Here is a 14,132-nt window from a genome sequence, read left to right as displayed (position 1 = left end):
TGAGCACACACTCGCTCTCTTGCAAAATAAGTAAATATTAAAAAAATATAAAATGAACTTACAATTGGATAATCATGATTAATTCTGCATGTGCGCAGACCTTCCCCGGTGAGCATTATTCTTTGTGTAGCATCTATTCTCACAGAGTCGTTATTTCGCATAACCAATATAATTTTTCATGTTCGTTCTCCTCTCCACATCGCTGGTCACCCTAGTTCCTCAATCTAACTTTTTTAAGGGGAAGGGGAAGTCTTCCTTTTAACAGCCAGGCTCAAACTACTCTTTGAACTACTTTGTTTATTGGGACAAAATCAAATGAAGACAAAACAAAGTGTGCGTACTCCTTCTTTAAACCGCCAGCCCCAGAATTCTTGAACAGAGAGAATAATTCAGTCCAAAGAGCTCATTTAAAAAAAAAAAAAAGGAAGGGGACCCATGTATAACCACTATTCTAAGATTTTTTTATGTTAATGGCGGTTTGATCTTGTTATCAAAAGCAATTTCGATTAATTCGAAAATGCTTTCCTCATACAACTGGGATTGTTCCTAAATCTGCCCCATGAAAAATACTGACATAAAGACTGCCACATTAACCGAGGAGCGACGCTATGTAAGGATACAGCCATGTAACACGGGAAGAGCAAACCGGTGGACCTGAAATGAAGAGACACATTACATTTAGGAATAAATATGCTTTCAAAATAAACAAAAAGGTGCTACATAAAATATTTTCACACTATACAAAAATATTTGCACGTCACGGAGGTAACATGCAAATACAACCAGGTATGAAGCTTATGGATAACTTTCTATTTAAAGAAAAAAAAAATGTCTCTAATGTCCCCTTGTCTTTTCAATTAAAAACGTTTAAGAACATGATACGATCATTTGGGCCTAAGTGTTCAGATTCTGGAACGCTAACAAAGCTACGTGAAGCTGCAAGAGGTTTATCCCCCTTCCCATCCTCTTTGCTGAGGACGACTCGACTGCTCCAGGGAAAAGAGACACCCCTGCTAACTGCTGGAAGCTCATATGCCTCTTCCAAAAAAGCACAGCAAATGCCAAGAAGTAAAGACACTGGGCAAACCTATGTACCCAGATTCAATATGCTACGCTTCCTGGCTGGGCTTCCCTGTTCACGCCGCATTTGCACGAACGAAGGACAGAGGAAGGTGACATCTGTGCGTGTCTCTCCTGGATGACTGAAGACCAACACAGAGCTCTCACTTTCCCAGGGACTTCCTGGGGCCCCTCACTTCCCATCACTCACCCACCGAGGCCCATTCTCTCTCTCTCTCTCTCTCTCTCTCTCTCTCTCTCTCCTTACTCATAGGAAGCAATGCATTTTTATGCAAGTATTTTTTCTCTTTTAAGCCTTCTGTAGGAGATCAGAGTAAATTAACTGGGCTTCTTCAAACCAGAAAATGGGAGGGGGTAGACCTGTCAAAGGTTGTGAGTTATAAAGTGAGTTCAATGAGAAGTGTTTACTAAAATCCCTGGTGATTAGGCAGCCATTTTGTAATACGTATTCAATTAAAACTTGGACTACGACAAGCAGCTTTTATCTAGCAGACCTCACCTCTGGCTGTGCAGAAAGTTCTCTTAGAAGATGACCATTCCATACAAACCGCTGATCTGCCTGAGAGAGAAGATTTAAAATTAATAAAATGTCTCCTGCCAACCTGAGTTTCTACGGAGAGAAAACTATGAAACGATCTATGTCTCCACCTGGTGGCTACACGCAGGTCTCGTTGACCGGCCAAGCAGAACCTCCCCTCAAATCCACCCCTCCTCGGGGTATCTCGGGTCTCCCCGGCTCAGGCCAGTGATGAGGGCCCAGAGAAAAACCCATGAGTCCTCTGGAATCTGTCCTTCTCTTATCTGTAGTCAACTGCCAAGTCCTCCTAAATCTCCTTCCAAATCCACCCTATCTCCTGCATCTCTGCTCCCACTGCCCTGGCCAACACTTGACTCCAATCTAACTACTACAACAGCCTCCCCCACCCCACCTCCAGCCTCAGCCTTGCCCTCCCCACCCTTCCCTCTGCATGCTGCCGGGCAGGAGCTCTCAAATGGGACCCGTCTCCTGGCTGCTGAGAATCCTTCAGTGGCTTGCTGTCCCCTGAAGAACAAACCTCTGCCAGCCCCTCCGTCAACTCCCTGAGGGCATCTCCAGCCACTCTTTCAAACGATAAATGCAGAGGAAAGAGGTCCCCTCAGCAACACCGTGGATTAACTGATTCTCTCCATTCTCTTTACAAAACACAGCACTGGCACTGTCCCTGCCCCTCTACAACCGAGTCCCCGGGAGGTGGGGGGTGGGGGTGGGGGGCTCTGGCAGTCAGCCGCACCCAGCCTCGCTCAGCACACACCTCCCAGGTTCAGGCGTGTGCCCCCATCGCCGTGTGCCCGCTGTACCTGTTATTCATCGTTACAAAATTAAATGTCTTACACATCAAGGAAATAGGGCTTAAGAACAAACTACTTTTTACATATGTACAGCTGAACGATATGGAATTGAAAGTGGTAAAAGGCAAGCTGCTAAAATAATGCTGCTGTTGGATCCAGAGGAGCGGCAGGTAGAGAAACAGAATCTACAGGATTCTGCCAACAGATCACTCTGCGGGAATCTTTACAGACTCAAATTGGAAAGTGTTAAGGATGTACTTGATGCGGGAATCGAGGAACCCCAAATGAAGAAAAGCTTATAGTCCTATATCAAAAAATCGACCAGGGTAAAATTTTATGCTTTAAGTTAGATACAATGTTTAAGGTCTACATGGCTCATTTGTCACTTTCACCATTTCCTGCGTTGACTTTAACGGACTCTGAGTAGCTGACAAGTTCACGTCCCAACACGTGAGATGGCTTCCCTCTCAGTTTCGCAACAGTACCGCCACCATCCCCGCCTGGAACCCTCCCTCTCCCGCTGTCCCCTGACCAACAAGGCCTATTCAGCAATTCAGCGTCCGCTCAAGAGTACCTTCCTTTGCAGTCCTCCCCAACTCCCCCAGACCCAGGGAGACCCACGTTTCCCTCGGAAGCCACCCCATTTTGGTACATGGCTCCATGACAGCTATGGTTCCTTGTTCTGTGACTGCCCGGACTTGTGCTTCCCCAGGAGACTGCAGGCTCCTACGAGGGGCCGTCCTTTTCCCTCTGTGTCCCCACTGGCTGGTACAGTGCCTGGTACACAGCAGGCATCCCAAGACATTTGATAAACAGATGGAGAACGTGACAGAGCAACTCCTTCTAAAAGCAACAGCTTCTGTGGTTAAAAGCCAAATTTCACGATTGCTTAGCTTACATCTAAATTTGCATCCAAGCCCACATACGATTTTACTAGATCAGAATATAATATCTTAGAAGAGCCAACTAAAATACTGATTTAGGCTGAACTATATGAAATTGTCGTTTTTATTGGTCAAAAATGATCAATTACTGGCAATTTCATATGGTCTAACCTAACAGGTAAGACAGCAACCTTTTAAATTCTGTCTGCTCTCTAAACACATCTAAGGTTTATTAATAAAAAAAAAAATCAAGGCAGCAATTATCCAGGTTCCTGAAGAACAGGAATTTTAAGTTGATATCATTTGAGACCTACTTTTAAAGATACACTCAGGTTAAAAAATTAAAGGCAGGGCGCGCCTGGGTGGCTCAGTCGGTTAAGTGTCTGACTCTTGATTCTGGCTCAGGTCATGACCTCATGATTCGTGGGATCAAGCCCCACGTCAGGCTCTATGTGGAAAGCACAGAGCCTGCTTGGGATTCTCTCTCTCTCTCTCTCTCTCTCTCTCTCTCTCTCTCTCTGTCCCCCCCATGTACGCACTCTCAAAACAAACATTAAAAAAGAATTTTTTGGGGGCGCCTGGGTGGCACAGTCGGTTAAGCGTCCGACATCAGCCAGGTCACGATCTCGCGGTCCGTGAGTTCGAGCCCCGCGTCGGGCTCTGGGCTGATGGCTCAGAGGCTGGAGCCTGTTTCCGATTCTGTGTCTCCCTCTCTCTCTGCCCCTCCCCCGTTCATGCTCTGTCTCTCTCTGTCCCAAAAATAAATTAAAAAAAAAAAGTTGAAAAAAAAAAAAAGAATTTTTTTAAAAAAGGCAAAACAACAAAAAAACTCCACCTTAAAAAGGTATTTTTCAAGCTCTTAAATCAGTAAGTTCTTACTTTTCTAGTTGCAAAAACTGCAAATGACACCACTGCAGAAAGAACGCTGCCTGCTGGAACGTTAACTTTATAATATAATTATGTTGTTAACATGAACAACCGTTCTGCTACCCAACACTGAGAGCCAGGAAACTACCAACATGTCTGTTTAGACTGGATTTCTGAATACTTTACACCGGTGGTTCTCAATCCTGTCTGCGTAACACGTTCAGATTCTGGGAGCCCGACTTTGCTATTGTGATGGATACTGAGAACGTGGTATGTTTTCAACCCCACACAGGATCCTGACACAGCCAGGATTGAGAAAAATCGATAAACATTTTTATGGATGAAATAGAGATATGCCCCTTAAAAAAAAAAACACCCCAAGGGGCACCTGAGTGACTCAGCTGGTTGAGCATCTGGCTCTTGATTTCGGCTCAGGCCACGATCCCAGGATCATGGGACCTAGCCCTCTGTGGGGCTCTGCACTGTTAGCTGGAAGTTTCTCTCTCTCTCTCTCTCTCTCTCTCTCTCTCTCTCTCTGCCCCTCCCCCACTTGTGCTCACTTTCTCTCTCTCAAACATTTTTTAAAAAAGAAAAGAACGCAAGGGGCGCCTGGGTGGCGCAGTCGGTTAAGCATCCGACTTCAGCCAGGTCACGATCTCGCGGTCCGGGAGTTCGAGCCCCGCGTCGGGCTCTGGGCTGATGGCTCAGAGCCTGGAGCCTGTTTCCGATTCTGTGTCTCCCTCTCTCTCTGCCCCTCCCCCGTTCATGCTCTGTCTCTCTCTGTCCCAAAATAAATAAACGTTGAAAAAAAAAAAATTTAAAAAAAAAAAAAAAGAAAAGAACGCAAGAAATAAAAACACATTTTTAAGAACCCTAAAATAAGTAAAAATAACTGAAGACAAAGCTTACCCTTTCCAAAAGACTCATTTCTTGGAATTCTGGGCTCGTGTTGGACAGCCGCTGCAAGGTGTGGGTCAAATCATATGTCGTTGAGAAGTAAAACCCATCCACATTCAGGACATGGTTTAACATCGCTAGGAAAGTTTTATTATCTTGTAACTATAAACAAAAGGGAGAAATATATCAGTCTGTCTCATACTTGAAAAGGAATCTGCCAGAAACATTAAGTGCGGCCCTGTTAACCGTCACCGGCATAAGGACTGGCAGGGAGGACGACGCTCACCGTCCCCCAGGACTGAGGCCACTTCCTGACACGGAGGAAGTTCGATAAACAGCGTAGGGTGTTGTTACCTTAGATGACTGGGTCGAACTCCTGCCCTCGGTATCCTTCAGTCTTTACTCTAAAGGGCACAAGTTATTTTAACACAACACCACCGCCTCAGGTTATGACCTCCTGCCAGACTTTTTGGAGACAGATTCTTTCCTCTTCGTAACACCCCTGCTGGGCTAGTGTTATTACCCTCATTTGACAAATGAAAAACATAAACTCACGAGAGGCCAAATAACACAGCGAATAAATAACAAGGGAATAATACCGTCCTCGTTCCTATGAAACTTCACTGGGCTCGAAGGGAATTAAATTCTTTTTTTTTTAATGCAAAGATTTGAAAAAGAAATGTCCGGTAAAAATAATACTGATCTTTACTTTCTGATAATTATTTTAGCTGGCTTTCCCAATGAATATCCAGACTGACGTTTATTTTTATCCTTGTTTTACAAAACAACTGATGTTTGGTAATGTTTGAGGACTATCAAACGATTAACACGTTAATGTGCATGTTACAAACCTACATACTACAAAATTTTTAATTTGGGCTCATATCTTTTTTTTTTTAAGAACAAAAGTTATAAGCCAATTATATGCAGTGAACAATGTGAAAATTAGTTGCACAGCCTGACAACCAAGTACAGCAACAAGAAAAAAATTGTTCAAGTCAATGGTATTGGGCTATTAAACAAATACAACCATTTTTATTGCCTTAAATACCATGCCTTACAGGAAACGAATACGTCAATATATATTAACATATTTAGTAAAAAAGAAATTTTAAGTTTACAGTATAGGAGCATATCCTACAGTCTGATTTAGCCAACAAGGCAAGTGCTGGGGCTCATTTTTAGAAACGTCTACTATGGAAGAGTTACGTGTTACATGTTTTAGGATCCTACGTTTTCTTTTAGAAGCCAATATTTTTGTAATCTTGGGACTAAAAACACAAGTTAAAATTTTGAAAAAGTAAACACTGTAAATAAAATCATAGTTAGAAAACAAACACTCAGTGTCAATCTCTAAACATAGCACTGACTTAAAAAAGTAATTTTCAAGAACTAGAACAGGGTGATGCCACTCATGTAATTTTTAAAAAAGACTTCAAGCAAAAATACTGTTTGAATATGAATACAGGTGATCTTGATTTTGCATGAGAGGGTGGGACTGTGAATGACCATGCGATCTTAAAGTTGATCACCTTATTAACCATCTTTAATAATCAATGAGAAAAATTGTAATTGTGATGTGAGCTTTAAAAATTTTTTACCAAAACATTAAAAACTCTCTTTCTCTAAGTTATAAATGTACAGGGAAATGAAAAAGTATTGAAGCTAATATTTATTTAGTACACTGTAATTTATTTATTTTTAACTTTTTAGTTTTACTTCCAGTAGAGTGGACACACAATGTTACGGTAATTTCAGGGACACGACACGGTGAGTTAGTTACCCTGTAACTTAAAACATTAGAAACGCTGCAAATTAAAAATGTTTTCCTTCTTGTAAACCATTTATCAAGAGTAGCTTGAAGGGTGCTTACCTTCTCCGCATAAACCTATGACGCAGAGTCTCTCCTCTACCCCCGGTCAACCGTCCTACACCTTTCCAAGTCTGAGCCCGCTCCCCAGGCCTCATCCCTGCGCTCCCAACGTCACGGGACACCCGGAGAGTTCCTTCCGGGTGAAGTTTCTCGCCGGCATCGCTTCCTCTGGGTCATCCTCAACCTTTTCTTCACAACAGCTTCCCCGTGAACATGGAGAAGTTCACGTTCACTAAGACTTCTGGCCGAGCGCCGAGAGCCTCCTCAAGGGCCGGTGTTCCCAGGGTCAGCCACATCCTCTCCACCCCTCTTATGTTCAACCCGAAATTCACCTCTAGAGTCGCCGCTTTTTGTTTCTTTGCACTCCCATCTTTGCCGGACGAATCTGTTCGTTCATATACCAAGGTAACTGAAATGTATACCGCACTGTTGGGGGCTGTATTCCTACGCCACAGTAACTGCAATCCGGGCATACGGGAATCGCGCAAAGGGGGGCTCTTTGGGCATATACACACACACACTTCTATTCACGTGTGTTAAAAGCAAAGAAAGCTTTCTCCGGACAAAGAGGGAATGAAATGGAGTGAGCGGAACTTCAAAGGCATCTCATATTTTATTTCTTGGCAGAAAGGATATGAAGTTAAATCTGGCTGTTGGATAGAGATTCGTTTTCTGTTTGTCCTTTTCTATACATATGAAAGGTCATAATTTAAGAGCTTGAGTCAGTTAAAAAAAAAAAAAAGACCAATAAAACATACAAAGGACTTTTAAAAAGTACATTTTATGGCTACGTATAAAGGTATGTAGGGGAACCTCGCTCTCTGCGCTGCTTAAATAATTAGGCTTAACAGAAATCCATCAAAATCCTTTGTTCTGCCCTCCCCTCCCCTCCCTCCCCCCCCACGGTACTGCTTCCGGTTCTGCAATTAGTGAGTCCAGTTCTTACCTGAATATCAGTTAAGTGCAACATTGTCTTCTTATAAGAAAGGACGTCAAAATCTGTTGCTTTCCAGATTACATGATTGAAAAATTCACCTATTTTTGTCTTTTTGGTAATGACAATTAGATAATTACCTGCAAAAAGCAGAGCCAAACACACAGAAGTATAAAATAGGCAACTCTAAAGCCAAAAGTAGCCTAACTCCTTACTGTTTAAACTCTAAAGGCTGGCAGGGCGAGACCTCACTGTGCCATACAGATAAAAAAGCCCATACTTTTTTAAAAAGGGATCTTATGATTTGTGACTAGAAAGAACAGCACATTATTTAGAAAAGTTCCTACTGAAAGGTCAAACTGTTTCTCAAAAAAATAAAAGCAAAGGCAGGGATCTTAACAGATGGAGAGTAAAAGACTTCTTTCTCTCTCTCGCCATCCCCAAGGCATAGAGGCTTCTGTTAATGCATTTCCTGGTCCGTAGCTAAACATCATGGGTCATGAGATCTGACCACAGCAGGATAGATAACGTCCCGTCTATACCACCCCTATCTCCTTGAAGTCATTATAAATGGCAGAGAAACGTACTGGGGCAATATAATCAGTCACTGCAACATCACAAAGGTGAACCGTCCAGAATTAAGAAGCCATCGCAGCACCGTGAACCCCAGCCGTGATCCTGGCCACCTCCTCCTCCCGCAAATAAAACAAACTAAGCTTTTACCATGAAATTAATTTTGAAGCCCTGTTCAAGGCTCTACCCACAAATGCCCTTCCTGAAGTCTTCCTTGTACAACTCTCTCCCAGAACCAGTCACGCTGTACTGTGGTAATTCCCTACTTACATGCATCTCTCACTAGACTGTAAACTGTGGGACAAAAGGGCCCAGCATCTTCTCTAACTCAACCTCTAGCACGCTTCCTGACAGTATAGGAGTTTTTTTTTAAGTTCAATGAAACGACATTTAGGTAAACAAAATCACTTTCCTTAGTAACTCAGAACCAAGTAATATTCTCCAACATCATGCACTATGTCATGTTCAACCTCGATATGGGACCGATGGTATAGAATACTCTGGTCCATCAGCACATGAAAATGTTTATTTAAGTACTCTTAGAATTTACGAGGAAAGGTCTAGTTGACTAAGGATTTCAACTCTAGTTGAAATAAAACCAAAAACAAAACCGGTGGGTTGTTTTGTTTTGTTTTGTTTAGCAGAACCTCAGGCTGATAAACGTAACCACCTGTCATTTGGAATATGTCACTTCTCGAAATTAATGACAAATACCTGACCTACATTATTGCCTAGAGCACAACGGGACTGTGCCTTCGTCTTCTACCGTGTCAGTTTAATTACCTTCTCCGCCCGTCTTAGCTTATGTTCTTACCTGCCACCAGATGGATTGTGCCCAGGATACCAAATATTGGTCTTGTGACAGCTGAAGGAGGAATATCTTTCTTGACTTTAAAAGAAAAAAAAAGAAAAGAAAAACCACAAAGAAAAAGCTCACTGATAGAAAAGGAAATTTAATCTGATTTCAGAAGTTACTTCACAATCAATATTGTGCTAAGGATTCCTAAGCACAATGATTTGTGCTAAGGAAGCAGGAGTCCTTCATCGGTGTTAGACCTCTATTTTGGCAAAATATGAAATCATATGTCCACGTGACATGTAAAGGCCTCTGCTGTCTAGAGGCAGGTGCCCAAAGTAACATGCTTCAGGATCCCCATCAGGTAAATCGTGGGATACTTCTACGGTCATTTTTCGACCAAATTTATTCAACCTCTTGCCAGAAACTTAAGTCCCTGTCTATTTAAGAGAGTTAGAGGGGCGCCTGGGTGGCGCAGTCGGTTAAGCATCCGACTTCAGCCAGGTCACGATCTCGCGGTCCGTGAGTTCAAGCCCCGCGTCGGGCTCTGGGCTGATGGCTCAGAGCCTGGAGCCTGTTTCCGATTCTGTGTCTCCCTCTCTCTCTGCCCCTCCCCCGTTCATGCTCTGTCTCTCTCTGTCCCAAAAATAAATAAACGTTGAAAAAAAAAAATTTAAAAAAAAAAAAAAAAAGAGAGTTAGAAAGTTAATGGGGGGGGGCATGAATTTAATCTCAACATGAAACTAATGGGAGGCACAGACCTGTCCCATCCGCCTCTACAAATGTGGAAAATGGGAGACGAGACCCAAGGGACAAGGGGACAAGGGAGGAAGGAAACACAGGTGCACAGGGAGGCACCACCATTAACCGTGACTTTACCGATAACGCCCTTATTAGTAAAAGAGCATCTTCGATGATAGGGTTCATTTCATGATTATTCAACTTTCAGCCTGGGTGTTTCACAAAACACACCTGTAGAAGTCTAGGGAACAATGCCCCCGAAGCGGGGAAGGCCGGGCCTCCCCATCAAAGGACTGACTTTGCCACATCCACCTCTCTTCCCTCTGCCAGACTCACACCTCAGGGGCGAACAGAGGAGGCGAGACCTACAGGGAAACACAGCTGTTCCCAGCTTCCTTCAGGGCCGGCCATGGGGGGGCTGCCCAATGTTTCCTCCAGTCCTAGTTTCATTACCATCCTAGAACTAACTCATTCTGAGACACCGCTGCCGATCCGCGTCCTGTTATCCTGAACAAAGTAACTCTGAATAAGGTCTGAGATTCACCTCTGTTTCTCTGTGATTCAATTTACTCAGCAGTGCCACAACGACCAAACATGACAAATGGGGCAGCGCACCGAAAAGCTTAGAGAAAATCCTGAATATACAGAGATCATCTGATAAACTTAAGGTACTATTGATTGCTGGAGCTCTAAGTTACATTAACTGGAGTACAAAAGCAATAAAACAGGTAATTCCCAAGAATACACGTTAGTTTTTCATGGAGGGAAAAAACAAACAAACCCCTCTTTTCATGGCAATGGTCTGGATTCCCGAAAGTTAAAAAAAAGAAAACAAAACAACAGGAAACAACTAGCAGAGCGAGCGTGAGTGAGTCAGCCCCTCATCACCACTGGCTTCAGGTCCTAGTATCTCCTCATGTCTACTGACGACCGCTTGGTGTCCTTCCTACGTCCAAGCTATTCATGACCTTCAGCTTTGACCCCTCAAATGGGTCTGTGGTCTCTACCTACAAAGAAATGTCACTGAAAGGTCAAAAATAATTGAAGGGAGACTGGCTGGCTCAGTCAGTTGTGTATCTGACTCTTGGTTTTAGCTCAGGTCATGATGCCAGGGTCATGGGATCGAGCCCCACATCGGGCTCCGTGCTGACTGTGGAGCCTGCTTAAGATTCTCTTTCTCTCTCTCCCTCCCTCCCTCCCTCCCTCCCTCCCTCTCCCCCTCTGCCTCTCTCCCCTGCTCACACTCTCTCAAGAAAGCAGCTACTAGCTAATAGATATAGGTAATGCCAAATTATCAAGCGAAAACAGACCTCTAATTCCATCTGGTCAAAGAAAAACTATGGATGATACTTATCAAAATAACCAGGTAACCAAGGAAATAGAAATTTATGGCCATCTCCTTCTTATACTTTACTATCCTCTGTATTTTCATATTTCACTTTCTCCACTCAAAGGATATATACTGTTTACTGAACACTTACTCTTTGGTTACCCAAATATCACACTTAAAAAACATAGAGGACTCTGTCTAGAGGTGAATATTTAAACAACTGAAATATGACATTCTAAATGTGATACCACCTGGTACATTAGTCACCAAAATTATTTCGCATGTAATCAGAAATCAGTGTTCCATACAATCGGGAAAAAAAATTGTTTTCAGCACCCCAGACAACCAAAACCAAAATATAACTGGAGAGACAGACAAGATATAGACAGATAGAGCTTAGGAACACTACTTGCCTAAAATGTGAGTTTTAGTCAGTGACACATATCTAGGCATATATATATATATATATATATATATATATATATATATATATATAATTTTCCACTTACTGAATTATCCTCATAGTCATGAATATTGTCAAAATCAAAAGCAGCTGTTAAAATTCCACACACTTAATGTTCAAACAACTTTCTTACACTCAAATACCCTAAATCTTACAGCTAGAAAGGAAGTAAGACATCAACAAAACCAATCCTGTTAGAGCACAGAAGAGGGAACGGGTCAAGAGATAATTATGTTTTTAAAGCCTTACAGATGGGAAAATTTTCAAGCCCATTCCTCCTTTTTCATGAAATGGAGGAAGCCCGAGATGAATACATAAAAATCAAACGAGGTGGCAGGGGTTAAAATGTGAGACGCCGCTGCAGCTCCGGGAGCCACACCCCTGCGGCGTTTACTTTAATGACCACACGGGCAACTTCGGTACAAAGTCCTGCCGGCCGCCTCTGCCCCTGGCTGTGAAATACCTGACAGGGTGACTTCTGTGGACACGCGATCGATGACAAGTACGTCATCTGCTCCGTCATCACAAGCTTCCACATAAAATTTTTCAGGTGTGATGTGCCTAAAAAGAAACGTAAAGCCATAAATACCTAAACCAGACAAAATGGAGACTTCTAAAAATAGGAATACTTTTTAAAAAGCTACTTATTGTAAGAATTTCAGCAGTGCTTACATCCGACATCACACTGATTTCCCGGCTACCAAAGAACAGTTCTGCTGTCCTCACACATAAGGTGTAACTCTTTTCCCTTGTGTATTATGCTCAGGAGGTTTGGGGGGGGGGAACCCCTGTTTGACTCCCACAAGAAAATCATAATAAATTCTTATTTATTATATCCAACACGGTGCAGAATGTAGCACGGTAGTCAGGACCAGTCTACAGAACCAGACTGTGTGCTGTGTGACCTCAGGCAAGTTACTCACCCTCTGTTCTTCGGTTCCCTTATTCATAAAATAGGGATCCTATCCGACAGCAAACAACACTGGGGTGAGGATAAAATGAGCTTCTGTGAGAGGCACTTAGAATTACATCTGACACCTAGCAAGCAAGACGTATTAGCTAAAAATACTAAGAAACACATTAAAAAAAATTTTTTTAATGTTTATTTTTGACAGAGAGAGAGACACAGCATAAATGGGGGAGGGGCAGAGAGAGAGGGGGACACAGAATCCGAAGCAGGCTCCAGGCTCCGAGCCGTCAGCACAGAGCCCGACATTGGGCTCTGTGCTTGAACCCGTGAACCGTGAGATCCCGACCTGAGCCAAAGCCGGATGCCTAACCGACTGAGCCACCCAGGCACCCCTTTTCCTTTCCTTTTAAATTCTACTTCCTCTATTCCACTTGCCCTGCCCATGAAAAATCTTATACAAATGCATGCAACCATCACTGACATCGTCTCTCATACACAGATGGTGTGTAAACTATGTGGGATTACAGAAATGCCTCAGTGGTTCAGTTGGTAAAGCATCTAACTCTTGATAGCAACTCAGGTCATGATCTCGCGGTTGTGGGTTTGCGCCCCGCATTGGATTGCGATTCTCTCTCTCACTCTCCCTGCATCTCCCCTGTTCTCATGCTCCCTCTCTCAAAATAAATAAACATTAAATGGGGTGCCTGGGTGGCTCAGTCAGTTAAGCATCCAACTTCGGCTCAGGTCATGATCTCGAGGTTTGTGAGTTCGAGCCTCGCATCAGGCTCTGTGCTGACAGCTCGGAGCCTGGAGCCTGGAACCTGCTTCGGAGTCTGTGTCTCCCTCTCTCCCTGCCCCTCCCCTGCTCACGGCTCTGACTCTCTCTGACTTTCAATAATAAACATTAAAAAAAAAATGTATATATAAAAAAAAAAAAAGCTATGTGGGATTACAGAAACTGTACTGACCATTACTGACTACAAGTTCTCAACCTTTAAGTAGCCAAACACAACTTACATCCTTTTATACTTCATCTATAACCAACTTTTTAATATTAGGCTAGTTTCCTCCATTGGATGGGGGGGGTGGGGGGAAGTTGCTAAGGGAATGAAAATCAATCAATTTCAATACAGATTAAGCAAAATGCAACAAAGAAGACAAATCTGCCTTAAAAACGGCAGTCTTCAACTCAAACGAAATACAGCAGTTCCTTCCTTGGACTGATGCTGAAGAGCGTTCCAGTGGATGGACACATCACAGCTTCTTTACCCATTCACTTGCTGGTGGACATCTGAGCTGCTTCCAGTTTGGGATATTAACAAAGGTTCCATGAACATCCTACTACAAGTCTAAGGCAGACGTATCCTCCCCTCCGTTTCTCCTGGGTGACCGCCTAGAGGTGAAATGTGGCTGGGTCTCAGGGGAGTTGTGGGTTTGACTCGTAAGGAGGGGGAA

The 14,132-nt window shown here is 43.2% G+C and overlaps 1 protein-coding gene across 4 annotated transcripts in view; it reads right to left on the bottom strand.

The window, feature by feature from the left end:
* The window catches only part of SACM1L (SAC1 like phosphatidylinositide phosphatase), a 59,878-nt gene that overhangs the window by 31,476 nt on the left and 14,270 nt on the right, over window positions 1-14,132 (bottom strand). For 3 of the 4 annotated variants that reach the window (XM_030305725.1, XM_030305734.1, XM_030305741.1), the window contains exons 2-7: window positions 12,231-12,328; window positions 9,252-9,326; window positions 7,877-8,004; window positions 5,070-5,219; window positions 1,580-1,639; window positions 621-654 (exon numbers count right to left, since the gene is read on the bottom strand). In XM_030305725.1, the coding sequence (XP_030161585.1) occupies window positions 621-654; window positions 1,580-1,639; window positions 5,070-5,219; window positions 7,877-8,004; window positions 9,252-9,326; window positions 12,231-12,328 (545 nt within the window). Of the gene's footprint in view, window positions 1-620; window positions 655-1,579; window positions 1,640-5,069; window positions 5,220-7,876; window positions 8,005-9,251; window positions 9,327-12,230; window positions 12,329-14,132 lie in introns of those variants that run through there. The other variant, XM_030305750.1, reaches the window with a different exon arrangement.

The sequence above is a fragment of the Lynx canadensis genome, chromosome A2 (assembly GCF_007474595.2).
Source record: "Lynx canadensis isolate LIC74 chromosome A2, mLynCan4.pri.v2, whole genome shotgun sequence".
Taxonomy (NCBI): Eukaryota; Metazoa; Chordata; class Mammalia; order Carnivora; family Felidae; genus Lynx; species Lynx canadensis.
Note: the sequence above shows the minus strand (reverse complement) of the source record. Positions and strands in the feature narration are given on the sequence as shown.